Consider the following 27,623-nt stretch of genomic DNA (forward strand, 5'->3'; position numbering starts at 1 on the left):
AGATATTTGATAGAAGTAATAATTAAAATGAAAGCATGTTTCCCAAAATAAATGATTATTTTAAATATGTAAATATTAAACAAATAAAAAATTATTTTGAAAAAACTTTATATTAATTCAAAAAGTATTAAAAAAATAAAATTTTTCAGCAATAATACAAAAATAATAGTTAAAATAAAATACATATTAATCATTTATAATAATAAAAGTATAATAAATAAAAAAAAATCAATTTCAAAATAAAATAGAAAAATGTATGTGAATATAATATAATTTCATATAAAATATAAGATTATTATATTATATTTTAACATTTTTCTATTATTCAATCGAAATTCTAAAAAAAATTTACTTAAACCTCTATATTAATTAAATAAATATTTTTACTATTATAATTTATTTTTATATGAATTTGATTATAATTTATATATATTATATAATTATTAAAAATCAAATCCAGATATTAGTATTTTATTGAATTTTATTGAAAATATTAAATAATTATTTATATGTTTTTATTTAATAAAACTAATATTAAGAAAAATAATATTTATTGTATTAATGAGCAATTTAAACACTTTAATATAAAATAAAATCTATGAATAAGCAAAACAATAAACGACAGTATATAGTTGCCTTTTAGCATTGCATTAATATTTGTATTGCTATATTATTAGTATAAGGGTTTTTTAAAAAATATATTAGCTTAAATATATAAATAAAAAATAGTTTGTACAGTTTTAGAAGAAAAAAAAAAGAAATATTTTACCTATTTTTATTAAATTCTATTATTAGTGGCAATAAGTTTTAAAATTTGTATATTTATAATAATATCTATTTTATATTTTTATAGTTTAGTTTATTAAATGCTTTACTTTAATAAATTAATAAAACATAATTTTAAACTTAATTGACACTTTTTAAATTTTTTTGATTACTTGCGTTTTAATTTTAGTTAGTTATAAATGGTTAACTTTTTTAACGATATTTATATTTTATATTATTTAATATAATTATTTTTATAAAAATAAAAAGGTATGAACTATATCTGTAATATTTTTATTCATTATAAAATTCTAAAAAGTGGATTAAGAAATTTAAAATACAAGTTATATTTTATCTATTTATTAGTATTATAATATATTCTATAATAGAATAAATTTAAGATTTAAATAAAGAAAAAATGTAAATATCTCATACTATAATAATATTTATTTAAATAATTTAAAATATGATAGGATTTTATATTTAATAGTTTATACATTACTTTCGTTTTATGTTTTTATTTCTTTTTATTATTGCTAAAAATTAAAATAAACAATAAGGAATGTAGAAATTGAACTTGGAATGTCTTTTAATAAGCAAAAAGTAAATAAAAAATAAACAAATATAAAAATATATTATGTAGTTTTTTATATCTTATTATATACTAGTTTTATTATTATTGAAAAGGATAATTCTTGCTTTTATTGAAATAATTTATTTTTTAATTAAATAATAATCTTTTTTTTTAAACTACATAAATAAAGAATCCGAAATGTATATAAAAATATTAAATTAATAAAAAAAAAATATATTTTAGGATTGTATTTCTTTTTTGCAAAGATATAATTTTAATAATTTTACCGATTTAAATATTGGCTTAAATAATTTTTCCATAAAATGATTGTGAAATATAAAATAAAACCGAAAATGAACATAATATATCATATTAAAAGTTAAATGATAATAATAATTGAAAATAAATTAATATATATATGAAATAAAAGTATTTATAAATAAATTAATTTTATATAAAATTTTAATTAATTATTTTAAATCTAATTTAAATAAATTATTTATTTTAAATTTTATTTAATATATTTTAATAATAAAACTTAATTTAATTAAATTAAAAAATTAAACTTAGTTGCATATACTTAAAATTTATATTTTTAGTATAATTAAATTTAAGATACATTTTAAGATTATTTTGATTTCTTAGAAGAAATCGAAATTCGAATATTACTATGACGATCTTGATATAATACTTTCTGATATAAAAATATGCTAGCTAATTTTAATAGTCAAATATAAATAAATGTTCAAAGAATTAAATTCATACGATATATCATTAAATCACAATATTATAAGAATAAAATTATTCGAAAAATAATTTTTTATGTATTGACGTAAATATAAACTAGCTAATATTTATATTGGCTAAAATTATATCAAGTTAATCAAAACATTCGAATTTCGCTGTCTTTTTAAGAAATCGAAATACTTTTATTATTAGAGGATATGTGAAAATAATTTTTTTTAATATTTTTAATAAATATTTATTATTGTTAATGCTAACAATAAATAATATTGAAGATTTAATAATTATTAAAAAAATTAAAAAATACAGAGTATAAAAAATAAAAAATAATAAATTTATACTATTTTATTTAATACATTTGATTAATAAAAAAAAAAAAACTAATAAATAAAAACTAGAACTATAAATATTAATAATTATAAAATGGAGGATTAAAAATCTAAAGAATAAGAAATAAACCAAGAAACAGCAAATGATTTAGCAGAATTAGTAAAAGACAAGAAAAACGATGTAAAAAAAGGAGCTCTATCTCTAATTTTACAATGTTCAGCTATTTAATAAAATAGATAACTTTTTGTACAAACAGATTTAATAAAATCTCTACTTAAAACCATGACAGAAACCGTAAAATACAACAACAATAAAAATATGTATAAAAAAAAAGGGTTTTAACACTTATATCTTTAAGCAATTTAATAAACTTTACATAAGATGAAATATATTAAAAACAATTAATAGATTCCAAAAGTACAAACAGAATTGTTTAATTAATAAAAGAAACAATACAAGAGGTTATAGAACTAAATCCCGATAAAAATTAAGAGCAAGGAATACATTTTTAATATGAAAGAAAGCATAAATTAACTTGTGAACTCAGTCTTTTATTACTTTCCAATATTACACAGCATGAAGATGGTAAAATAGACTTTTTAAATGCAGGAAGTGAAAATATGGAAGGATATAATTTTAGAACTTTATATGAAATATATCTTAAGGATTGTATATAAGATCTTACTATTTTTTTTTCTAATGTACTCACAAACATTTCTAGTGATGTGGAAGGAAGAAAGTATTTAATAAGAAAAGAAAACGAATTTTGTTAAAGGTGCTTAAGGTTGATTTTCCATCCAAATAGATAAAAAAGACTTGCCATTTTAAAAGCTTTCAGAAATTGTATGTTTGAATATGAAAATAACGAATATATAGAAAATGTTTGCAATAAAGATGTATTTTTTTAATAAAAAATAAATTTGTGTAATTACAATTATTTATATATTTTTTTAGGTTTAGTTTATTGATAACATTATTAAATTTATTATTATTTTAATTTATTAAAGCAATAATTTTAATAATTAAAATAAAGATTAGTTAATTATGTGTATATAAAATTTAAATATGAATACTGATCAATTTCAATTCTAAGTTTAAAACTAAAGTAAACAATAAGATCTTGAAGAACTTAAATTAGCTTTAGATATTCTTCTAACTTTGAGTAATGTTGACTTTAGTGTCTTTAAACCTAGTTATCAAATTTAAACATTTGATTAAGTTTTTAAGACATTAAAAGATTTAGATTTGGATGAACAAACAAAAGAATAAATTCAAATTATTGATAATATTTATTGAAAATATATATAAAGTTTATAAATAAGTATTTATAATAATTAAATTTTTGATAATTTTTTTTTATATATATATATAAAATTTTTAATTCTATTTTAAAAAAAAAATTAAGTTTATATTATTTTTCAAGCCGATCTGAAAAAAAATTATTTATGATCCAAAAACATTTCAATAATATCATAAAAATAATTTTTTTTAATAAAATTAATAATTTCTATTTTTAAATAGAAATAATATAAAATAATAGAAAAAGATAAAAATCTTTTGCTCATTAATAAAGTTCTTTTTTTTAGAAAATAAATAGATATAATACCTGCATTTTGGAGAACCGAAACAAAAAAAATATTTGAAAAAGTATCATAATAAGTGCATATCCTATTTTATATCTAATAAATGCATATATATAAATATATATATATATATATATATATATATATATATATATATATAATTTTACTTATTCTGATTTTATTATAACATATATTTTATTAATTTATATTTTTCTCTTTTTTAAAATTAAAAATAAATATTTTTAATTTCTTTAAAAAAAAAAAAAAAAAATTGAATTTTAAAGCATAAATTATATAATTTAAAATATTTATTTATGTGATCAAATATATTTAATTATATAATATTTTAAATCTTAATTATATAAAAAAAAAAAACAAATTAAACAGAATTTTTATTTTATATAAAAAAGGATACATTTATATACTAAACCATCAAATTTTTAATTTAATTCAATTTTTTTTCCAAATATCAAAAATTATTTTTAAGAGTTTAGTGATTTAATGAGACATACTATCCTTAAATTGAAAAATTTATATAAAGCGGCTAAAATAATGAATTTCATTTTTAATGGAAGTACAATAAAAAATATACAAAGGGCTAAATATGGATATTCAGCTTAATAAAATTATTGAAATAGAAACAGAAGATGAAAAATTTATAATATTATTTTTTATGCAGAAGCCAAAAAGAGTTTTAACTTATGCTATAGCAGAAAATTTTGGCAAAAGCTTAATTACACTAAATCTTTTAATTATAAATTGCAATTTCCCTATTTTTAAAAAGCATTTATTTATTTACAAATTTTTTATAATCTTTCTAATATTTTACTGATATAACTAGTTTCATTTTTATAAATTAGCAGGAAATTCTAAAATCGAATTTAAAAGGATTTTAATTTTTAAAAATTAATTTTTCAACATTAATTAATATTTAATTAAATTTTATAATTTCTTTTGACATTCCGATTCAAGCCTATGCCCAATATTATTTTATTAGATTAACGCCACCTGACTAGGTAAAAAGAAATTCCTATACATCTATTGAATTAAGAAGAAGAAAAATTAATTCAGCTGAATGCCTATACATTTGTTTAATTAAGAAGAAAAAAAATTTATTCAATTGAATCCATTTTTTTTAAAAAAAAAAATTGTATTGACATTATAATTTTTATAAAAATAAGAAGAATAAACACATGCTCCTTATTTTTAATATTAGAATATGATACAATATTTAAGAAATACTAAATTTTAATTATATTTTTTATTCCAAAAAAATAGACACTATCTTCTAATTGAAAGAAAAATTTATTATTTTATAATTGAAATTATAAATGTAAAACTAATTGTATCGGCTAAGCCTAAAATTTTTTAAACCAATCTTAAATAAAAGTTCATAAAAAGAAGATCGCTTGAATATTATAAACTCCCCCAAATATAAATTAATTTTCTTAAATTATAAATATTTTTAAAAGAAAATATAAGTTCTAATTATAATTTAATTTTCTAAATAAAAAAAATTAATAAATAAACTATTTAATGTAAATTAAAAATATTGTTTTTTTAAATAAGATATAATAATTATGGAAGAAAGATGAACTAATTTATTTTATATTTTAACAAGATTTGATAATTTTTTTAAATAAATAATAAATAAGTTTAAATGCTTTTATTTTCTAAAAATATAAATTATAATGGCTTTATTTTTTTTTATAGAAAAAAAGAAACATAATTTACTTTATATTTTTATAATAATTTTTATTTCATAAATTATAGTTTTAATATTTAAACAAAATTATAGTTAGATAAACTTAAGTAAATAATTTAAAATTAGATCATAATCAGATATTTTTTTTGAAATAATCAATTAATGTTTTATTTTATTTTTAATTTTTTTATTATTCAAAATTAATATTTTCTCCATATATTTATTTATTCTCCTAAATTTTGTTTTAAATTAAATTATTTTTTAAATCTCCTTAATTATTATTTTTTTCATTATTTTCTGTGTTTCTAATATTATTTTTACTATATATTATTTAATCTATTTTTTTTATTTCATGTTTATTTTCTATTTAATTTTCTTAATTTAAAATTTTCTAATCTAATGATTTATTTTCTGTATATTATTTGATTGAATACTTAGATTTCTTTTTCTTTTTATTTTTTGAAATTTTCTTTTATACGATTGGTAAAGGAGCTATAAAATTTTAATTTTTCAATAAAATATATATTGTTGAAGAATTAGAATTCTCACTTTTTTAATTAGAACCTTATTTTGCTTCTTATTATTCATTTAATTAATTATTATATTCTTTTTTTGTTTAGCTTTCAAACTAATTACTATAATATTGTCCTTCATAATTAAAAAATAAATTTTCATATTATTTAAATCTTTATTATTGTAATTCTATAGGATCTTTGATACTACATTTTTTACATACATATTCTAACGTTTCGGCCTTATCTATAGTTCCTTTAAAACCTACACAGTCAAAATGATACCATTCTTCACATCTTTCACATGCTTATTGAAAAAAAAAAAAAAAAAATATTAATTAATTTAAAATCTGATAATAATTTTATTTACCCATCATTTTATCACCTTCATTATATTTAGTTTGACATATACAATATAATTAATCTGGTTGTTCTATATTTAAAATAAAAAAAAATATTTAAAATTATTTAAATTTTTTACCATAAATAAAATCAGGTTATACCTATTATTCTTGTAACTGTAATTCAAGTTATTATTATTACAGTAATTTTTATTTTTTTCTATATCTCGGTTTTTCTGCATTCTTTATTTTCAAAGTCATCATTTTATTTTATTTTTTTATTTTTATACTTGTGTTTACTTTTTCTTATTTAGTATATTAATTTCTTATTTTATTTAATTATTATTAGTATATTTAATAAAAGCCTTATTTTTTTTATTTATCTTTAAGAATATTTTTATATTTTTGATAAATTTATTATCTGGAATAATATTTATGGTTCATTGTATCCCAAAAAGTATCCTCCTTTCTAATTTACCTTCTCATATTAAGCATATCGACTTTATGCTATTTCATAACAGAATAATATATTTCATTTTAATCAGAGCTTTCATAATTTTCTGGAATTATTTAATTGTTTTTATGGTCTTCTTATTCTTTTACTGACTTTTTTTATTTCTTGAAGTTTTTTTATAAATGAAGAATATTTTAGTTCTCATAATTTTATATTATTAAATTTGAAATGTATTTCATAAAGGCATTTTCCTCTTCTTTATTAAAAGAAATCTACTTAATTTTTTTCTATGTAAATAGTATTTTTTTTTCTTTTTTAATTCCTTTTAATTATCCTATCTAAATTCTTTAAACTTTTCAACACTTTTACAAAATTTCAAAATTTCTTCCTAATATAAATATATTATTAAAATATAATATAGATATATATAAATAAATAAACCTTATATTTTTTTTCTTTATTTTCTATAAATCTAATTATCTACAAAGGTGTATGTAATTCACAATAAAGTAAATACTATAACCTTTCACTATTCTTAACTTCTAAACAAATATTAGCTCTTCTAGCACATTCAGAATGAAAAGCTTCTTCACAATTACCTTTGGAACATTTAATACAAGATCCAGCATCTTTATATTTTTATAATACAAAATAAATATAAAAAAACTACCTCTTAACTTACAAACTTTACATAACAATTTAAATCTTGACTTATCAATATTTTCAATTCCTTTAACAAAATTATAATAGTTTCTATCGTCAAAATAGCATTCAGGAGTCCATAAAGTGCATGAAATATGACACCAAACATAATTAGGTTTTGGTTCATTATTTAGAATGTTTAAATTAACTTCTTAATCTTTTGTTATAGTAAAGTCATAATAAAGTCCATCTTTTTCTTTATAATCCTTTTATTATTATTATTAATAAAGATAAAAATTATTTTCGTCTTTATTTATATCGTCTTCAGTTTCGATTTTTTCATATTTATATTTATTAGCTTCATTAAAGGTGCATTAAGAAGCAAATAAATGATATGATGGATTTATATTTTCAAATGTATTTAAATTTATTTAAATTTTGCTCGGTTTTAATGCTCCTCCTCTTTTAGGACACAAAGGACACCTCATTAATTACCCTTAAGGTCCAAAATTAACACATAACTCACAAATCCAATCATCGTTTGGAATTTTCAAAATACCATAACACCTTTAATGTACTGAAATATTACATTTCGAACAAAATACAATAAGATCATCATCTGCAAAATCTTTATCATTGCAAATTTAACAAGGAATATCTTCGTTTAAGACTGGATTATTTTGTTTAGTCTTCGAACTATTTTCATGTTTAATGGAAATATTTATTTTAGTATTATTTATATTATTATTGCTTTTATTAATATTTAATGTAAAATTATATTATTGCTTTTTTTGTAAATAATTTAAATATTGCTTATCAAATTAATTAAAACAATATATGTCAACTAAAGGATCATCAAAATTAAAATCTGATTTCTTATATATTTATTTTTCATTTGCTATTTCTTGTCTCATATTTTTTTTATTTTCATTTTTAAATTATTCAAATCTTATTAATTTTATTCTAGATCGCATTGATATAAAGATATTATTGTATCTATGTTCTATTTTTTCATAGCCTATAACTTTAATTCTTAACTTTTATATTACTCTTCTTAAACTTCTATATTTGGCATTATAAACTTTTCGTATAAAGAAAAAAGTTCTTTTCGAGTTTGCAATATGTAGATATCATCTTCTTAAGAATAATCTTCTTTTAATTACGCTGTTAATTTATAATTTACTGGGTTATTGACGAATTCGTTTTAATTTTTATGATATTTTTATAAAACCATATCTTAAATTATGTTTATTAGCTTTTAAAAACTTTAATCTGCTATTTCTAACTTAGGTTTATTACAAGACTTTTTTATATAAATTTTATTAGTGTATTATTTTTAAAATAATTTTATATTTTTATTATTTTTTTATTTTATATTTATATTTTATTTAATATTTTTTTTTATTTTTTTTAATAAAAAATTATAACTTTTATATTATTTATATTTTTATTTAATTTTGTTACCATATCCTATATTCTTATTATTTATTATAAGCTTTATTTTTGTACTTTTTCAAATAATTCATCAAATATTTTTTCTGGATCTTTATCATTAAAAGTGAAGTTTTTTGGAAAATACTAAGAACAAAAAATAAACCATAAAACTGTAGGAGTCAACTGTTTTACTATTTATATTTTTTTTGTTATAAAGCCAATTATTTATTTTTACATGGTGAGGCTTTCGATTAATATTTTAATAAATTTTAAAAATCTATTTTTTTTAAATAATTTATTGATTTGACTAAATCTTAATAGGTTTTTTAGTTTTTTTAACAATATTTCTTTTTAAATTTTTATTTATAAATTTATACTAAAATAATTTATAAATATTTTATTTACTTCAAAAAGTGTACTATCCATTTTTTCTATTATATTATCCTACATTTATTTATTTATTTATTAATTATTTTTAATTTATTTATATGTATATAAATGTTTATTTTCTTTAATTATTTATATTTGTTTTTTTTTGTTAATAATTTTTGTTTTTTTCTTTGTATAGAAATATATGATTTTTTTAATTTAATTAATGTTTTTTTTTAAAGTTATTTATGTTGGCGCCTTTTTTAATAAATCTAGGTATTTTTAAACTTTCAAATACTAAATATATTTAATTCCTATATTTTTACAAAATTTGGATATATTATAAAGATGATATATTGAAGTTATAAAAAATTATTATAAGTTATCAACTATATATTATATAATTAAAAAAAATATTATATAATTTATTTTTATATATACTAAAAAAAATTAGGAATTTTAGTAATAATTTAAAAAAATAAAAATAATAAAATGGTAATTCAAAAAAATAGAACGTATAATTAAAAGTAAAATAAATTTTTAATTTTTAATCAAATATTTTGATGTATTTAATTTTTATAATTAACTCATTTTAAGATATTTTAATATAAATTTATTAAGAAATATTCTTTAAATTAAATTAAATATGTAATTATAAAATTAGTTTATTAATTTTCTTTAAATTGAATAGAACGAAGTTAAAAATACTTAACATTTAAAAGTAATGTTAATTTCAAATATTGGAATTAATCTTTTTATAAATATTTTAATTTTAATTTCTAAATATAATAAATAAAATTTTAAATATCATAAATCTATAATATATTTTTATTTAATTTAAAATAAAATATTTAAAAAATCTAAAATAATTAGAAAACGACTATATTAATAAATAAATTTTAATTTTATAAAAATAAAATAATATTTATTTAGAATAAATATATAAGCATTTTATTTAAAAAATATAAATTATTTAATTATCCTATAAATATTTAATACAAAATAATTAAATACATAAACATATCCAATTATTTATTTATTAAATTTAATTTATTTAAACAGGTTTTTAAAATTTTTTAATTAGTACGTTTATTAACTATTAATTTTTTAATTAAAAATAAAATTACTTCATAAATTTATAATCTTTTTTAAATTTGTAATATTTTTATTTTAAATTTTTTTTCCTAAATAATGAATTAATTTATAATTTATTTTTATTTTTATAAATAATCAACTCACTCTTCTATTTTTTTTTAATTGATAGTTTAGTAAAAATTTTAAGAAGTTTTTTAAAAATTATTTTACTAAATATAATGTCAATATTGTTTTTATTGTTTTATGCGCTTTTTTAATTAACTTATATTTTTTAGAATTAAAGAATTTGACAAAAGTCTATTGATTAATAAAATATTTAGAAGTTTAGTAAAATTGTGAGTATTTTATTTGGTTTATATAGGTTAGCTATTTTCTTATTTTTATTTTAAATATTGTTTGTAACTTTCCCTCAAATTCATATTAATTAACTCAACAAATTTTTTACCTATAAGAACATATTAAAATTATTGTTTTATTAATTTAAATTTAAATTATTGTTTTATTAATTAAAATTTGTATATTTTAATTCTATTTTTATCCTTATATTTATTTTCATTTTAAAAAGGTCTTATTTTCGTTTCTTATTAAAAAGAATTTTTTTATGGAAAACTTATTAATTTTATTAAATTATGAATTCTTCTTTTTGAATATTTATATATGGATATTTATTAAATTTTTGATTTTAATTATATGATTCTATATTTCTTTTATTGATAATAATATTTTTGTTAATATCAAAGAAATATCTATAACTATATCTATCTTTAAAAATAAAGTTTAAAATTATATATGCATTTTTTTTTTTTTTTAAATAGCAATATATACAATATATACAAAGGCGTCATTGATTTCTTATAAGCTTATAGAAAGTAAAATTTCTCATTTTTAATGTTTTAAAAGTAAGTAAACTTTCATAAAATTCTATACACATAACCACTTAAGAATATATATATTAATTTATTATTTTATCTTATTAAAAATAAATATAAATCTGCGGTATTTAAAATATTATTATAGTTAAATAAATTTTCTTTAAAGGAAATCGTATAACTTCATCATAAAAATAAATTTTTGTCAGATATTTTCTAATTTATTACTAAGCATTAATAAATTATTATATTGAAATAAATATATTAGGATTAATCATTTTAATTTAAAATATCAAAGTTTAAATTTAAATCTGACTAGACATAAATAGCTTAAGAGATTTTATTATTTATATTTTTAATTCAAATCATAATTGAAAACTGGTATTTAATTAAAATGTTGTATAGTGCAAGGAACTAATTCTATTTATGACAAATTAAAAATATCAATATCGTTTTTTAATAAAGTTATGTTTTCTTTTTCTAATGTTACTTTAAAATATGGTCTTGTAATATAATCGTCTTACTTTATTCCTATAGCTAACATAAATTTATAAGGCGATAAATAAGCTTTTAATCGATTACGACTTATTATTTTACTTATGTAACTTATACCTATTATTTATAGATAAAATAATTTATATTTTTTTAAAAAATTAGATTTTATATATATGACTTATGATTAAATAATAAAATTCTACTGTATTTTTACAATGTAAAATGTTTTTTTGAAGTTTGAATTTATTTAGCTACAAAATATATCAATATTTTGAAAAAAATAATGAAAATAATATATTAATTAATAAAGTCTTTAAATATTTATTTTCTTTTAATTTTTTTATATTTTTATATGTTTTTTTATTATTTGTTATATAAGATTTAAATATTATTTTAATTTTTAAAATAAACTTAATTATATAAAAATGTATAAATAATTGCAGAATTAATCTAAATAAAATAATCATTATTAAATATAATAAAATAATGAATCAAAAACAAGTTAGGAAAACATTCAATTTAATGATTTAAATGAAAAAAGATAATAAATAAACTAAACAAAATAAATAAGTAATTAATTAAAAACAAATTATTGTTATAATCTTGATTAAATAAAAATTATCTCTCCTCGAAATTCATAATTAAAAAATAATACGAATAATCAGTAAAAAAGTATTTTAAAACAAAATAATTAGCTTGTTAATATAAATGAAATCGCTTAAAAAATAAAATTATAAAATAATAATTAAAAAAACAATTATAATAAAATAACTCATAACTAAATTCCATAACCTAAAACTAATTAAATAGTAATTAAGTTTCCATAACCATCTTATTTCGATAGAAATTCTTTCAAATCAAAAAGATCATCATCTTAATTTTCTGAAAATACAAAGGATAGATCGATTAGTAAGCTTTAGTAGAATATAGTGAATAAGAAAGACTAAAACATAAAATAAATAATTGAAAAATAATAATAAAATAATTTTGTAAGTTAATTAAAAGAATTTTCACAAAACATTCTTTGTAAAGCTTAATAGATTTTTTAAACTAACAAAAGATATGGTTGTAATTGTGATATTAATTTAAAATAAAATGAAACATGTTCAAAAGCAATAAATTTTCTTCTTCTAAAATATTAATTAAAAGAGTTAGCTTATTTAAAAGAAACATACAATAAAATAAGTTTGTGTAATATTCCTAATATGGAAAAATATTTCTTTTAAATAGAAAAAGATATTTAAAGAACATTACCTTAAATCGAAATGTTCCAATAATAATAATATATAAATAAACTAAAAATAATACTAGAAAATATTTCTTTGTATGATCCTAATATCGGTAAATATTTAATTATAGCTTAAATTTTATATATCATTTTTTTTATATTTATAGTTATATATTTTAATTATTGTTTGTTATAAAAATAGGATATGTTTAAGGAATGAATATGATTGCTGCAAGCCTTCTTTTTCACTGTGAAGAATATATTGCTTTTTGGATTTTCCAAATGATTTTTGAAAAATTAGAAATGAGAGACATTTATAAATAACGTATAAAAAATTTTTATATATTTTTATTTAATTTAATTTTTTTTTTTGAAATAAAAAGACTTACCAGGATTATCTAAACATACATAATTAATTGATATATTGATTTTAAAAAATCTGCCTGATTTGTATTAACATTTAGTATGTATAAATATTAAAAAATTAATTGATTATTAATTATTATTTTAAATATATATATAAAAGTGTATTTAATAAATAAAAGTAGATTTTTATTGTTCGCCTTGGTTATTTTCTTTATTTTCAATAATATTTAACCCTTAAAGATTAGTAATATTTAAAATTATCGTTATTTATATATACAATTTTATTTTATTAATAAAGATTTATTTTTATGAATAGATTTATAAAGAAGGATGGTGTATGTTTTATAAAATAGTTTTAGCGTTTTTAACTTATCATAAGGATTAATTACTAGATTTGGAAGCAGGAGAAATATTAAAAATACTGACATAATATAACTATAAATTTGAATAATAATAATATTGGGACCTTATTTTAGAAAATTGCAAAATAATATAAATTGATAAAATTTTTATAGATTATATGTTAAATAATTATGATAATGATAAAAACTAATTTAAAGTTAATATATATAAATATAGGAAACCATTTAAATGATTTAAAATAATATATAAATAAAAAAATTATTAATATCATTTAAAAAATTCTGGATATATTAGTAAATTAAAAAAGGTTTTAAGAAAATATATAAATTTATATTGTATATATTTTAATAATGTAAATTAAATATATTAAATTTAACTTTTATTTATATTATAAAAAATAATATTTTTATCATGAATTTAAATACTAACTTGATACATAATTAATTGATTCTATATTAAACAATGAAGTTTTATTTTAATTAATTTTTTATGGTTAACTTAGAATCTAAGTATAATAGTTAAAAAATTATATGGTATGATTATTAAAATTAATAATAATAATTCCTTTGTAATTTAAAAATGCATAGTAATTATCACAATCAAAATAAAAATTTACACATTCAAGGTCAAGAATTTAAATCTAGATATAAAAATAAATAAATAAAAATAATAAAAAATAAAAATAAATAAATAAAAATAAAAATAAAAATAAAAAATAAAAAATAAAAAATAAAAAATAAAAAAAAAAATATATATGTATATATATATATATATATTTATTATATAAACATTTTAAATAAATTTTATAAGTAAATATATATAAAAATATCTATATTTATATTTTTATTGAATTAAATATATTAATATATATTTATATATATATCTTTTAATATTTTTTAATTTATTTTTCTAAAAATATATAATCTATATTTATATCTATATTATTATTTTTTTATTTTATTTTAATTTTAATTTTTTTATTTTATTTTATTTTATTTTATTTTTTTATGTATATATATATAATGTGTTTTAAATAACATTTTATTTTACTTTTCTTCTTTAAAAAATTCTTGATAATATTCATCAATTTTTATCCAATTTTAATCATCAAGAAAATTGAATTTATACATTTTTCTTAATCTTTTTTAATCTCTACTTTTTTTAATAGGTGTAAAACACATTTGTTTCCCAAAAGTCAATTCAATATTATTTATAGTTTATTTTTCATTAGATTCTTTTGCTATAAATTTTACTTACTATGAAGAATTATATTTTTTATTAATTTAAAAGCTTTTTATATTTTATTATGTGGCATCAATTTATTTTTCATAAATTTAAATATTTAATAAAGAATTTATTGTTATTAAGTTTTTATCTTTTATATTAAATAAAAAATTGCTTACATTTTTAAAGTTATTTGTTAATATTGCAGATATTTTTCCTTATTTACAATCTATTTCAATTATATTTCCTTCTTCCTATAGTGCGTATAAATACTAATTTTTTTAATTCAAAAATTATATTTGTATTATGTTTTAATTTTCAATAGTAAATAATTTATTAAATGAAGTTAATGAGTAAACATTTATTAATTAATCTTCTGAAAAGGATGCTAGTAAATTTTGACCATCTTTTTAAATGGAGATTATTTTTTTTGAATGTGCTTTTATTGAAATACTTTTTTTTAAAGATTTTACTGTTTTATATGTGAATTAAAAAATATTAGATGACCATCTAAAGATGTAACAGCGAAAAACATTTAACATTTTTCCGGTAAGAAAACTAAATTGTTTAATTTCAAAGGATAATTTTCATAATTATTTATTTTTTAATAAACTATGTTGTTTCCGAATAAGTTCTTTAAATAAATATCTCCTTTATCTGTAATCAAAGATAAAATTTTATTTTAATATATGCCAACGTGATGTATTTTATCATTTTATTCTGTAAAAAGTAAAAAAGAATATAATAATTTAAACTGTTTTTATTATGAATATATTCTAAAATAATAATTTTTAAACCATAAGCATATTATATCATTTAAAAAGATAATTTATTTTATAAAAAACTAATCTTTAGATTTCAAACTTTCTTATTAGTTTAAATTAATTGAATTTTTATAAATATTTGATTAATTTTCATTATTATTTGATTTTTCTAATAAATAAGTATTTTATATTTATTTTTACAAAGTTTTATTTCTCCAAAAATGTATTTCTTACATTTTTTAATTATTAATATGAAGCTAAGAATTAACTTTCATTCCATAAATATAGTTTTTTCTGTCTGAAAAAATATAAAGCTTTTCTTAAATAGAACAAAAAAGACATATACTAACATTCAAATTATCTTTAGGTCTTATGATTTGAACTTTTTCTAATTTATTCAAATTCCAAAGAATAATTTAGCTTTTAGTATTTATTGAAATTATTTATTCTTATTCTTTATAAAAAAAATATCAAAAATTAAATCCCTTTCTTTATTATTTATTATTTACATTTTTTCACTTAAAGGCCAATAAAAAATTATCTATCCTTAAGAAGTTCCAAAAATTATAATTCGGTCTTTAAAAGAGAAATATAGTGCTGCCGAAATAGAATATTTATGATTATTTTGATCCAATTTTTTATTTTATTAAAGGAAATAAGTTCTATCTAATTCAGATATATTTGAAAATATAAAAAACTGAGAAGAATAGCTAGTTATTAAAATTGAACTTTCATTTTCACAATATTTTATGTGTTAGAGAGATATTTGATTATTTGAGTTTATTTTTTGATATTCTGGAAAATTATATTCATATATCTAAATAAATGATTTTTGGAAAATTTCTTAATTGTTCTATTCATTAATATCGAATTCAAATACTTTCAATAAAAGTTAGCTTTCAAAAAGTAAAAGAATATTCCATTTATTTGTTATTTTATTTAATGAAAAATGCACTTTTGATAAAATTTAATTAAATTAATGTGTATAAATGAATTTTAAAAATATTTTTCCTTTCTTTTTAATAATTTTTTCCAGTTTTAACATACAATTTAACGTTGCTCTTGCTAATATGTTTAAATTATCACAGTAGGTGATAGTTGAGATGTAAATTTTTTAGTTTTCGAATTTTTTTAATAGAGAAAAAGGAGGAGAGGAATTATTTTCTAATTAAATACTATTTGTTAATTATTAAATATTTGGTTTTTTAATTTATTCATCCAATGTTTTTAAATATAATAACTACTTTTAAGCCTCAGAAAATCTAAAAGAGTTTTTTTTATCATAAAAAGTAGTATCAGTTACTATATTATTTTACTTTTCTCTTATGTAGGAAAATAAATGAACTTTTTTATTATTTTTTTTATTACCAAATTATTTTAAATGATTCATATTTATTTTGTTTAGTTCCTTATCTTTCTTTAACTCATTCATTACTTGTACAAAATCACCAGTTTACTAAACAGGTAATTAAGCAAATTTCTTCCATATTTAATGCATACATTCTTTATTATTTTATAAATAAGCTTCTAATTCTGCTGAATAATAATTTTTATTATCATTTTAGATTTGGGAAAATTCTAACAGATTAATTTCTTAAGTACTTATTTTAGGAGATTTTTAATTCTAAGTTTTGTAAAAGGAAAATTATTAATCAAAACTTAAAGTCTGTCTGGGAGCTTAACGCATATAATTAGATTAAAATGAAGTTTTTATTTAGGAATTAAATCGACTTTAAATTGATTTTTTTTCATTGAAGGTTGAACATAAATATGATTTTAATACATTTTTATAATTAAATTCATCACTAAATTACTTTTAATTTTTTTTTTTTTAATTTTAAATTTTATTTATACATTAAAATTTGATGAGTTTTGGGTTGATAATGTTGATGTTTTATTTAATTTTTAAATTATTCGTTTTTATTCACTGTTTTTCTTTTCTGGTTATTTTTTTTTTCTTTCTATATTAGTTTAGGTAAATTATATGCATTCATAACAATTAGTAAATGTTGTAGAGTCAAATATTGAAAGAATTCCATCATCAAAAACAACTAAAAAATATAGTTAGTCTTCTAAGTTTAATTCAATAAAGTACTAAATTATATAATTTTTTTTGTTTTTAATCTAAGTAGTTTTTTATGGTTTTAAATTTATGTTTTATTATTCTTAAAGAGTTTTTATTTAATTTTTGGAATAAAACCAATCATATAGATTTTCTCGTAAATCACTTTCTTTGACTAATATTTCTTCAAATTGATTCCAGTTTATCTAATTTTTTTAATATTAATAATAATATATACATATAACTATTTTGATATTTTCAATACTTTATTTGAATATAATATTTGTTCTAATGTTTTTTTAATAAATTTTGGATTTATTTTTAGTTTTTAAGATAATACTTAACTTAATTTCTTTCCATTCAATAAAATATATAAATATTATTATTTTTAAATTAATTAATTTAAATTTTTACATACATCAAGACTAACTCCTATGTCATAATTATTTTTTGAACATGCTTATAATTTTGCTTAATCAAATAATAATTTGATTTCGCTTAAGTCTTGAATAGACAAATCTAACGGATGTTTAGGATTTTAAAATTGCTCCTCCATTTTATAAATAACAAATTAATTAATAAAAGTAAAATTTAAATAATAATTATTAATAATATACATAGAATAAAATTTTAATAAAATATAAAAAAAATTATTATTTAATTAAAAAATTTTGTATAGAATTTCAATATAATATTTATATAATTTTTTAAAAAAATTAATATTTATTTTTATTAAATTAATTTATATTTTAATAATTTTATTTACAAAAATTTATAATTTATTAATTATAAATATTATTTTATTTATATAAAATAAATATGATATATCGTATTCTTTTATATTCATTTGTTCTATATTTCTTATTAAAAATATATTCTTTAAAAAAAACAAATAAATTTAAAAATTAGATTTCAATAAAAAATTTACTTTATACATGATTCAATAATAAAATCATCAATTTATCTATTTAAATTCTTATCCAATTCTATTTTTTTTACTTAAGTTGGATACTCTTATCTATATTTCAAAGCCAATAATCTAAATAACTCTAACTCATTCTATATAAAAAAAAATATAAAAAATAAGTATTAATAATTAATAAATACGATATCCTGATTTTATTTTTATAATAAACTTTTTGCTTTTATTTATTAAAGTGATTGCTAAAAAAATATATTAAATTAATCCCTTTTTTATTATATTTTTAAATAATATAATAAATAATTTTTAAAAGTAATACATTATTGGTTAAGTTTCATTTTCTTATTCAATTTAATATATTTATGTAACTTATTTTAATTTTTAATAAAAGAAAAGTGGAATAGATAATCCTTTACATTCTTTCCCAAATAATTCTTACAAATTAGCTTTAAAAATATTAAATGAGTTACTTTTTTTTTATTATAAAAAATATTTATAAATTTTTAATAAACTTTTGTTTATTATAAGCCAAATTTCCACTTCTAACAAATAATTCGAAAAAAATTTCACATAAAGATTATCTTAAATAATCCATAATTTAAGTTATTCCTTCTATTAAGCCAATATCTTCTGAAATTTTTACAATTTTAACTTATTCTTCAAATTATTTTCTAAGATTATTTTCTTATTAAAATCTAGTCTTTTCAATTTCAATATATTCATTAATTTTATATTTCAAACTTTTATTATCACTTTAAGTTTTATCTAAAATTTTTTGTTTTTCTTATAATTATTATTTTAAGTTTTTATTTTCTTAAAAAAATTAAGCATTAACCTTTCTTAATTCATATATTTCTGATGCAAATGGTAAACTTTAAACTTATTTGACAAATAAATCATTTCTTTTTTCTAATTATACTTATTCTTCTTTTTTATTACTTAACCTATTTTCTAATTCTCTTATTTTTTATTTTAGTTCTCTTATTTCTAATTACTTATCTTGTAGTTATAATTGCAATTTTTATTTATTAAAATTTGTTTGGCTATTTTAAGTTATGTTTTCTTTTATTTAATTTTTAAGTTATCTATATTATTTTAAAATAAAACTGATATAAAAATAAAATAACTATGAAATATGCATGCAATCTGATAACTATAATCCTTTTTTTTTAGTTTTCTTTTTTCCTGAAATATCAAGAGATTATTTTTTTGGAGAACACTATTATTATATTTAAATCTGAGTCTTATTTTAATCTTAATCTTATTAAAATAAATGTATTGTTTATTATTTTGGCTCAACTTACATTCTTTCATTTTTTATTTAGAAATTTTGTTATTTTATAAAATAAAACTTTACTTTGATTAATTAGATTATTATTCATATTCAAATTTCATTTGATATTATTATAATTTTCTATTTAAATATAAAATTTTATATTAACATAATAATTTTAAAGAAAATAAATTAAAACTATTTATGTAGATTTTCTTCAGCTTTATTTCTTAACCTTGATAGCTCAGCACATTTTGCTTCTAACTCTTTAATATACTTTTTTAATTTATTTTTAGATTAAATGATAATATTAATAAAAAATAATTATTACTAAAGATTTATGTTATATATTTTCTTAACTTTAGCTTTTCTCATTCAAATGCATCATATTTTATTTATACTCCTATTTAAATTTTCATAAAAAAGTAAATTATTTTATTATTTATTATAATAATTTAATTAATACTTCATATGGAATATCTTAATCACAAAATTATTCAAATTACTTTTTTTATTTAATTTAAAAGTATTAAAAAATTATTGTTTGTACATAATTATTTTTTATATCTTTAAAATCATTGTTTGATGGCTTATAATTCTGTATTAATATGAATAATAATTAATTCAGAAATAAAAAGGATATTTTACATGAAATTAGTAATCACTATTATATATCATATTTATTATTTAAATATCGATATTTTTATTTTTTAACAAAATAGTCAATTAATATAATTTTTTTAATAAAAGTAAATATTTAAAATAAATTATTATATAATTTTAGTATTAAATGACTAATATTTATTGTTTTTGTTTTCCATATATTAAATAAATTTTATATAACATAACAATTAAATAATTTAATTATAAAAATAAATTTAAAATTTGTATTATATTCCTCTTCTAAATATGAATATCTATAAATATTTTGCATTTATAATAAAATAATTACTTTTACTGAAATTTTAGCAAGTAAGCAAAAATAAAAATATTAACAAAAAAATTAAAAAATATATTAAAAAAAGTAATCATAAACGATTATAAAAATAAAAAATTGAGCAATCAAGAATAAGAAATAAAATAATATTAAAGTGTATAAGTATTAATTCGTATAAGGGAACTAAATCAACGAGAGAAAGAATAAGGCAACGAAATATGTGTATGGAAACAAAGTGAAACAACTATAAAGATTTAAGACTAATTTTTTTAATTTGACAAAATAATATCCCCTTAAGCTAACTAATATGATATATTTGATTTAATTGGCAAATAAATGATAAAATCATGTTTATAAGGATACAATATATGTATATTTGCTTATGGTTAAACAGGAGCAGGAAAAACATATACAATGATAGGAAAAAGCGAGGAAAAGGATTAAGGATTAATACAAAGAATGATGAAGTACTTATTTGAATGTTTAAATAATTAAAAATGTAAAGAATATCACATAGAAAGTTAATATTTGGAGATTTATATGGATGAAATAATAGATTTATATCAACCTATACCTCCTAAAGGAAAAAATATACGAGTTATAGAAGATTAGAATGGTGTTAGGGTAGAAAATCTGACATAAGTAGAAATTTTTTCTTGTGGATAAGCTATAGAGCTGATAACTAAAGGATAAAAGAATAGACATGTAGAAAATAACAGAATTAATAAAGAAAGTTCAAGATCTCATTCTATATTTACAATTTAAGTACGGACAATTTAAGTTCAAGACTCTGAAAATAGTCACGATATTACAAAAGAGAAAAAATCAAAGATTCATTTTGTTGATCTAGCAGGATCAGAAAGATTAAAATAGACGCTTTGTGAAGGATAAAGATTAAAAGAAGCAAATAAAATAAATATAAGTTTAACATAATTAGGTATTGTAATGAGAGGATTATCCGAAAATCAATAGAATATTTGTTATAGAAACTCTAAATTAACTCATATTCTTAAAGATTCACTTTCAGGAAATTCTAAACTAGTTATGTTTGCAGCTGTTAGTCCTGCTTTGGAATGTTATTTAGAAACTTTAAGTACTATTAAGTTTGCTGAAAGAGTTGGGAAAATTCATTTTATAGTACAGGCTAATGAATTCAACTCTACTTTAAGTTTAGAAGGATTGTAAAATGAAATTAGAAGATTGAAAAAATAATTATTAGAAAGCAATAATATCAATAGTAGTATTAATAATAATAATAATAATAATAATAATAATAATAATAATAATAATAATAATAATAATAAAACTGATATTAGTAATTATCAAAGCAATGAAGATATAAAATCTTGGATTTTATAGTATTTAAAGGATATTGGGTTTGAAACCTTATTAGTTGATTTAAAATTAAAAATATAAAGTTTAGATGATTATAATAAGATTAGTTTTTTGGATGATAATTAAAGCGAAAATAATATCATTAATAGCATTTTTGAAATTGAAAGTTTAGATAAAACAAATATTAATTTAATAGTTTAAGAATTTTTCAACAAAATTAAATAAATTTTTTTTACAGGAAATGAAGAGAATTTTTCAAAATAGAAAAATGAAGATTTGGAAAAAAAAAATTTTGGTTTAGAAAATATTTTAAAAGAATTTGAATAAAAATATTAGGAAGAAAAGCAATAAAAAATTTTTTTGAAAGATATATTATCAAAAAAAAATAAAAAAGAAAAAGATTTAAAACTCGTTTATAATTTTTTTGGAATCGATGATGAAAAAAATGAAGAAGAAAGTGTAGAAAATTTAAAAAAATTTATTTAAAGTTTGATTAAAAAATAAAATAATAAAAATTTTATTGATTTATAAGATTAAAACTTCAATTTAATTAATAACGTAATGATCAAAGAAGAAAAAATAGCAATTTTGAACTCTTAATTAGAAGAATTATAAAAAATAGAAAAAGAAAATATATAAAAAATAAATGAAATATAAAATAAAATAGGATAAAATGATGAAACTAATAAATAATTAAAAGATGAAAACAAAAAATTAAAAAAACTTTCTTAAAATTTTCGAAATAACATTGATAAGTTAAATTAAGAAAATATTCTTTTAGATGAAAGAATGTATGCATTAAGTAAAAGTATTTACATAAAAGAAAAAAACTTTAATTAGTTTGGAAATAATAATGAATAAAATACAAATAGTAATTCTTCCGACTTGCTTTTTTAAGAAAAAAATATGAAAATTTATTAAGATTCAATATAATCAACTACCCTTTGTAACAGAGCTCATTAAAGCAGATAAAAGTTGTTTGAATAAATTAATAATTTTAAAGGAAAAGAATAGGAAAAACAAATCTTACTTAAGTTTTTACAATAATAAAATCTTAATCTTTTTTGATTTTGATTATATAATTATTTATATTTTGTTCAAAGATTATAAACTTATATTTAGTTTATTTAAAATAAATATAAAAATTATTTTGATTTATGTTTTTAAAATAAAAATTTTAAATTATATAAACATTTAAATTTAATATAATTTTAAAAGTTTTAAAAATATATAATTTTGTTAAAAAATATAATAATAGGCTAATAAATTTGACTAATAATTGTTATAAAATCAAAAAATATTAAAATGGTAATTATTATCTAACTTATATGAAAATATCAGAATTTATAGTAAAAAATAAAATAATGTTCAGCTCAAAGATTATTATATGTTAAAGAAGTATAAAATAAATTAAAAATCTTACAGAAAAGAAAATAAGCAAACTAATTATGAAAATTTTATTCCAAGTAAAAACTGTCTTAAAATAATAATAATAAGCAATTTTTAAATAAAAAGAAAAACTCATTATTAGATAAAAAATAAAATAATATTTATTATGATAAAAAAAAATTGAAATTGAAAAAAAAAATAGTTTACATAATACATAAATTCAATTAAAATACTTTTAGAAGAAAATATTTTTTTTTCAATTGTTTTTTTAAAGTCAATAATTTTGTGCGTTTTCATTTTTTTTAATTGAGTTTTAAATAGAAAATAAAGATAAATAATAAATAAATAATATTAAAAGATTTATGTATGTAGATACGCTAAATATATAAAAAATATATTATATTAATTTATATTTGTGATATAGATAACTAACCAAACAACCAATTTATTTGTTATTATTATTGTATAAATAAAAAATAATAGATAAATGATTAGTTTATTATATATATGCATATAATTAATATATTATTTAAAAATATAAGAATCTAATGAATATTTATTTAAAAAATAAGGTTTTTTATATTTTTGCATATTATAAATCTTTATTAAATTATATTTTTATTTATAAAAAAAGTTTTTAAAAATTATAATATATAAATTATTATAAAATATAAAAATAATTTAATATAGTTTTTTATTTATATTATAAAATTCAATTTTTTTTATATTTTTATTATTATTTATTAGATTTAAAAAATTTTGTTAATTTTAAATTTACAATTATTTTATACATTTTGTAAATATATATAAAAAATATATTATATAAATTAGACTTATTAATTTTTTTTTTAAATTTTAATTTATAAAAATAAATTACAAAAATAGAATTATTTAAATTATTTATTTTTTAAAATTTATAATAATCCTTAAAACCTTAGAAAAATCTACATTTTATTTTTTAATAATAAATTATCCTAATATTAATTAAATATAACTTTAAATAATTTAGATAATGTATCATTATCAGAATCTAAATAATTCTTTCGTTTTATTTATAAAAAATAAAATATATTTTTTAATAAATGATTATCTTACAAATTAACAAAAAATCAATAAAAATAGACTTATTTTAAATTATATTTTTTATAAATGCAGATAAATATATAAAATAAATCTTTTTAAAATTTTGATATAAAAAACAAAATAAATTTTTTATAAATAAAATAAAATAAATAAAAAATTTTGATAAATCAAAAAAATCCACAAAAATAAAAGCAAAAAAAAAAAAAAAAATATGCCAAAAATAGTAGACAACTACGTATTAGAACGAAAAATTGGTTCAGGCTAATTCGGAGACGTTTTTAAAGGATATAACAAAATAAATAATTAAGACATTGCTATAAAAGTAGTAAAACGCGAACTTTTAAAAGGTAAATTCAATGAACTTCTTGAGAATGAAATTAAAGTATTAAGAACATGTAATAATGAAAACATAATAAAATTATATGACATAAAGAAGACTGCAAATAATTTTTATTTAATGTTGGAATATTGTAATGAAGGAGATTTATTATAATACTAAAAAGAAAAAAAATACTTAACTGAAGACGAAGCAATCGAATTTCTCATTTAAATTTTAAATGCATTTAAAACTTTAGTTAAAAGTAAAATTATGCATAGAGATTTTAAGCTCGCAAATATCTTAAAACATAATGGGAACATAAAAGTTGCGGATTTTGGATTTTCTAAACTCTTAGGAAACGACAATATGGCTTAAACTATGCTAGGCTCTCCTCTTAATATGGCTCCGGAAATTTTGGATGGGCAAGAGTATAATAATAAAGTTGATATTTGGTCAATTGGAACTGTCTTTTATGAACTATTATTTGGAAAATCTCCTTTTACAGCTACAAATATGATTGATTTAATTAAAAACATAAAGACAAAACCATTAGATATTCCGAAAAAAATAAATAAAATATCTCCTGCAACTGAAGATATATTAAAAAAAATGCTAGTTGTAGATCCTAAAAAAAGAATAGAATGGGATGAAGTATTTAATCATTAAATAAACCATTTGCTAGATGACAAAATAAAGAATGATCTAGAAGCTACATTAAAAGATGATGGATAATTAGCAGTTAATATGTCAAAGTTTTATATAAAAAATAATAAAGTTATAAATCATCCAAGTGAAATTGAAAAAAAGCAAGAATTAAATAATTATGCTATTAATGTTGCAAAAGGAAGTGTTTAATAATAGAATTATTAAGGTGCAATGATAAAGAGACAAACAGAAAGAAATAATGATGAAGATAATAGTTATTAAAATAGCCAATAGACATAATAATCTTAATAAGAAGAAAATAAAAACAATGAAGAAGATGAAATGTAAACAAAAGAGTCAGTTCGTGAAATGTAAATTAGAATAAAGAAAAAAAATGCAAATCGTATTTTACATGAAAGAAATATCTATGTATTTTTGGCTTCTATTGCAGAAGATGCTATGAATAATACTGATTTAAAAAGTTTTGAAATGGTTGGATTTTTGCTTGTTAAGAAACTCTTATAGTAAGTAGATTTATTATGTAATAAATTGAAAAAAAAAGAAAACTATTTCAAACTTGAATTATGGGATTTATTTGTCACTTCTAAAGATTATAATGATATTTATGACTATATTGAAAAAGAACATGATGTATTTCGATTATATTTTAACTCAATGTGGGAAAAAATAAAAGGCTCTCCTAATATTGTTAATTGTAATGATCCGTAAATTAAATCTGCCATTTCTAATAATATAGCTTAAAATATTGATTAGGTTCTTATAAAGATTCTTTAAGAATATTCTTAGGAGTTAATTGGTCATATTATTGAAAAAACTAAAGACGTTAAAGATTTGGAACCTTTTAAATAATTAATGATCCATGCTGATAGAATTCTTGATTGCTTAAACCTTGAAAATACATTTTAATTTGAAAATAATAATAATAAAGAATAATTCAATTTCAAATAGTATTATGATGAAGATGATAAGTTAGAAGCTGATCAGTTGATGAACAAAATTTAGCTTAAACTTAATTAAGTTAGCTAAAGTTGATATTTTTATTATTATTTTATTTTATTTTTATTTAACTGTTATGATTTAATTTTAGTTTTTTTTTTTTCTCCTTTTATATATATATAAAAATCAAATAGTAAAAGTAAAAATAATAATAATCTTTGTTTACACATTTTTTATATTATTAATGATTTGGATTTGGAATATATTTTTTTTATATTAAAATAAAAATTCAGAAAACTTCATTTTTTTTGTTTGAATATTTTTTTTTTAAAAAAAAAGCTTTGTATATGTATTAATTTTTATTTTTTTTATTTAAACAATATTATTTAAATATAATTATTTTTTGTATTGAATGCCTATTATTTACTAAAATAAATATATTTCACATTTCAAAATTTTCAAAACGATCTAATGTACAAATATATTTTATTTTATTGCTTTTTAATAAATTAACAAGAAATTATAATATAATGATAGTAAAAATAAGTCAAAATAATTAGTATAATAAAGTAATAAATAAATAAATGAAAATCATAATAAATATAAAAAAAAATGAAAATTATAATAAATTTAAATAAAAATGAAAATTAAGTATACATCTATTATAGTTATAAAAGAAATTTAAATAATAAACTAAAATTCGAAAAAAAAAAAAAATACAAAAAAAAAAACTGAAAAATAAATAATTATGTATCATTAAATAAAAAATTCTAGAAATTTTATAATAATTATAAATTTATAATTCTATTATATATTATTTGTAATAAAAGTAAACTACGCTAAA

The 27,623-nt window shown here is 15.9% G+C and overlaps 5 protein-coding genes across 5 annotated transcripts, besides 44 other annotated features; 3 read left to right on the forward strand and 2 right to left on the reverse strand. All coding sequences in view use genetic code 6, as the record gives it.

Moving 5' to 3' along the window:
• Positions 1 to 1,473: 1,473 nt before the first annotated feature.
• Positions 1,474 to 1,523: a microsatellite.
• A 2,406-nt stretch (positions 1,524 to 3,929) lies between these two features.
• Positions 3,930 to 3,965: a microsatellite.
• Positions 3,930 to 3,967: a microsatellite.
• Positions 3,968 to 4,103: 136 nt separating this feature from the next.
• Positions 4,104 to 4,156: a microsatellite.
• A 128-nt stretch (positions 4,157 to 4,284) lies between these two features.
• Positions 4,285 to 4,339: a microsatellite.
• Positions 4,340 to 4,888: 549 nt separating this feature from the next.
• Positions 4,889 to 4,922: a microsatellite.
• Positions 4,923 to 5,025: 103 nt separating this feature from the next.
• Positions 5,026 to 5,122: a microsatellite.
• An 812-nt stretch (positions 5,123 to 5,934) lies between these two features.
• Positions 5,935 to 5,968: a microsatellite.
• Positions 5,969 to 6,856: 888 nt separating this feature from the next.
• Positions 6,857 to 6,909: a microsatellite.
• A 474-nt stretch (positions 6,910 to 7,383) lies between these two features.
• IMG5_169400 (PHD-finger family protein, putative) lies at positions 7,384 to 8,564 on the reverse strand (the record flags this gene model as incomplete). Its single annotated transcript, XM_004029931.1, has 2 exons — positions 7,384 to 7,637; positions 7,679 to 8,564. The coding sequence occupies 2 exons, from the start codon at positions 8,562 to 8,564 to the stop codon at positions 7,384 to 7,386; spliced, it is 1,140 nt and encodes a 379-aa protein (XP_004029979.1).
• Positions 8,565 to 8,992: 428 nt separating this feature from the next.
• Positions 8,993 to 9,065: a microsatellite.
• Positions 8,997 to 9,055: a microsatellite.
• Positions 9,003 to 9,062: a microsatellite.
• A 468-nt stretch (positions 9,066 to 9,533) lies between the features above and the next one.
• Positions 9,534 to 9,592: a microsatellite.
• A 635-nt stretch (positions 9,593 to 10,227) lies between these two features.
• Positions 10,228 to 10,268: a microsatellite.
• An 89-nt stretch (positions 10,269 to 10,357) lies between these two features.
• Positions 10,358 to 10,429: a microsatellite.
• Positions 10,430 to 10,584: 155 nt separating this feature from the next.
• Positions 10,585 to 10,620: a microsatellite.
• A 389-nt stretch (positions 10,621 to 11,009) lies between these two features.
• Positions 11,010 to 11,063: a microsatellite.
• Positions 11,064 to 12,247: 1,184 nt separating this feature from the next.
• Positions 12,248 to 12,288: a microsatellite.
• Positions 12,289 to 12,630: 342 nt separating this feature from the next.
• Positions 12,631 to 12,683: a microsatellite.
• Positions 12,684 to 12,857: 174 nt separating this feature from the next.
• Positions 12,858 to 12,899: a microsatellite.
• Positions 12,900 to 13,117: 218 nt separating this feature from the next.
• Positions 13,118 to 13,818, forward strand: IMG5_169410 (TBC domain protein; the record flags this gene model as incomplete). Its single annotated transcript, XM_004029932.1, has 5 exons — positions 13,118 to 13,253; positions 13,343 to 13,465; positions 13,524 to 13,590; positions 13,689 to 13,750; positions 13,805 to 13,818. 5 exons carry the CDS (start codon positions 13,118 to 13,120, stop codon positions 13,816 to 13,818), a joined length of 402 nt encoding a protein of 133 aa, XP_004029980.1.
• Positions 13,819 to 14,515: 697 nt separating this feature from the next.
• Positions 14,516 to 14,620: a microsatellite.
• Positions 14,518 to 14,618: a microsatellite.
• Positions 14,518 to 14,620: a microsatellite.
• Positions 14,520 to 14,620: a microsatellite.
• Positions 14,618 to 14,655: a microsatellite.
• A 153-nt stretch (positions 14,656 to 14,808) lies between these two features.
• Positions 14,809 to 14,873: a microsatellite.
• Positions 14,809 to 14,878: a microsatellite.
• Positions 14,820 to 14,873: a microsatellite.
• Positions 14,820 to 14,878: a microsatellite.
• A 1,103-nt stretch (positions 14,879 to 15,981) lies between these two features.
• Positions 15,982 to 16,023: a microsatellite.
• Positions 16,024 to 18,105: 2,082 nt separating this feature from the next.
• Positions 18,106 to 18,475, reverse strand: IMG5_169420 (hypothetical protein; the record flags this gene model as incomplete). Its single annotated transcript, XM_004029933.1, has 3 exons — positions 18,106 to 18,125; positions 18,185 to 18,271; positions 18,334 to 18,475. 3 exons carry the CDS (start codon positions 18,473 to 18,475, stop codon positions 18,106 to 18,108), a joined length of 249 nt encoding a protein of 82 aa, XP_004029981.1.
• A 138-nt stretch (positions 18,476 to 18,613) lies between these two features.
• Positions 18,614 to 18,731: a microsatellite.
• Positions 18,625 to 18,672: a microsatellite.
• Positions 18,640 to 18,684: a microsatellite.
• Positions 18,675 to 18,735: a microsatellite.
• A 1,334-nt stretch (positions 18,736 to 20,069) lies between these two features.
• Positions 20,070 to 20,112: a microsatellite.
• Positions 20,113 to 20,246: 134 nt separating this feature from the next.
• Positions 20,247 to 20,295: a microsatellite.
• A 490-nt stretch (positions 20,296 to 20,785) lies between these two features.
• Positions 20,786 to 20,823: a microsatellite.
• Positions 20,824 to 21,098: 275 nt separating this feature from the next.
• Positions 21,099 to 21,138: a microsatellite.
• A 249-nt stretch (positions 21,139 to 21,387) lies between these two features.
• IMG5_169430 (kinesin motor domain protein) lies at positions 21,388 to 24,266 on the forward strand (the record flags this gene model as incomplete). Its single annotated transcript, XM_004029934.1, has 4 exons — positions 21,388 to 22,288; positions 22,781 to 22,845; positions 23,645 to 23,735; positions 24,259 to 24,266. 4 exons carry the CDS (start codon positions 21,388 to 21,390, stop codon positions 24,264 to 24,266), a joined length of 1,065 nt encoding a protein of 354 aa, XP_004029982.1.
• Positions 22,296 to 22,355: a microsatellite.
• A 20-nt stretch (positions 24,267 to 24,286) lies between the features above and the next one.
• Positions 24,287 to 24,347: a microsatellite.
• Positions 24,348 to 24,913: 566 nt separating this feature from the next.
• Positions 24,914 to 24,995: a microsatellite.
• Positions 24,955 to 25,009: a microsatellite.
• IMG5_169440 (protein kinase domain protein) lies at positions 25,008 to 26,898 on the forward strand. Its single transcript, XM_004029935.1, has one exon. It carries the CDS (start codon positions 25,070 to 25,072, stop codon positions 26,873 to 26,875), a length of 1,806 nt encoding a protein of 601 aa, XP_004029983.1. The 5' UTR covers positions 25,008 to 25,069; the 3' UTR covers positions 26,876 to 26,898.
• Positions 26,899 to 27,339: 441 nt separating this feature from the next.
• Positions 27,340 to 27,409: a microsatellite.
• Positions 27,340 to 27,429: a microsatellite.
• The last annotated feature ends 194 nt before the right edge of the window (positions 27,430 to 27,623 follow it).

Source organism: Ichthyophthirius multifiliis, assembly GCF_000220395.1.
Source record: "Ichthyophthirius multifiliis unplaced genomic scaffold scaff_1120509251251, whole genome shotgun sequence".
NCBI classification, from domain to species: Eukaryota; Ciliophora; class Oligohymenophorea; order Hymenostomatida; genus Ichthyophthirius; species Ichthyophthirius multifiliis.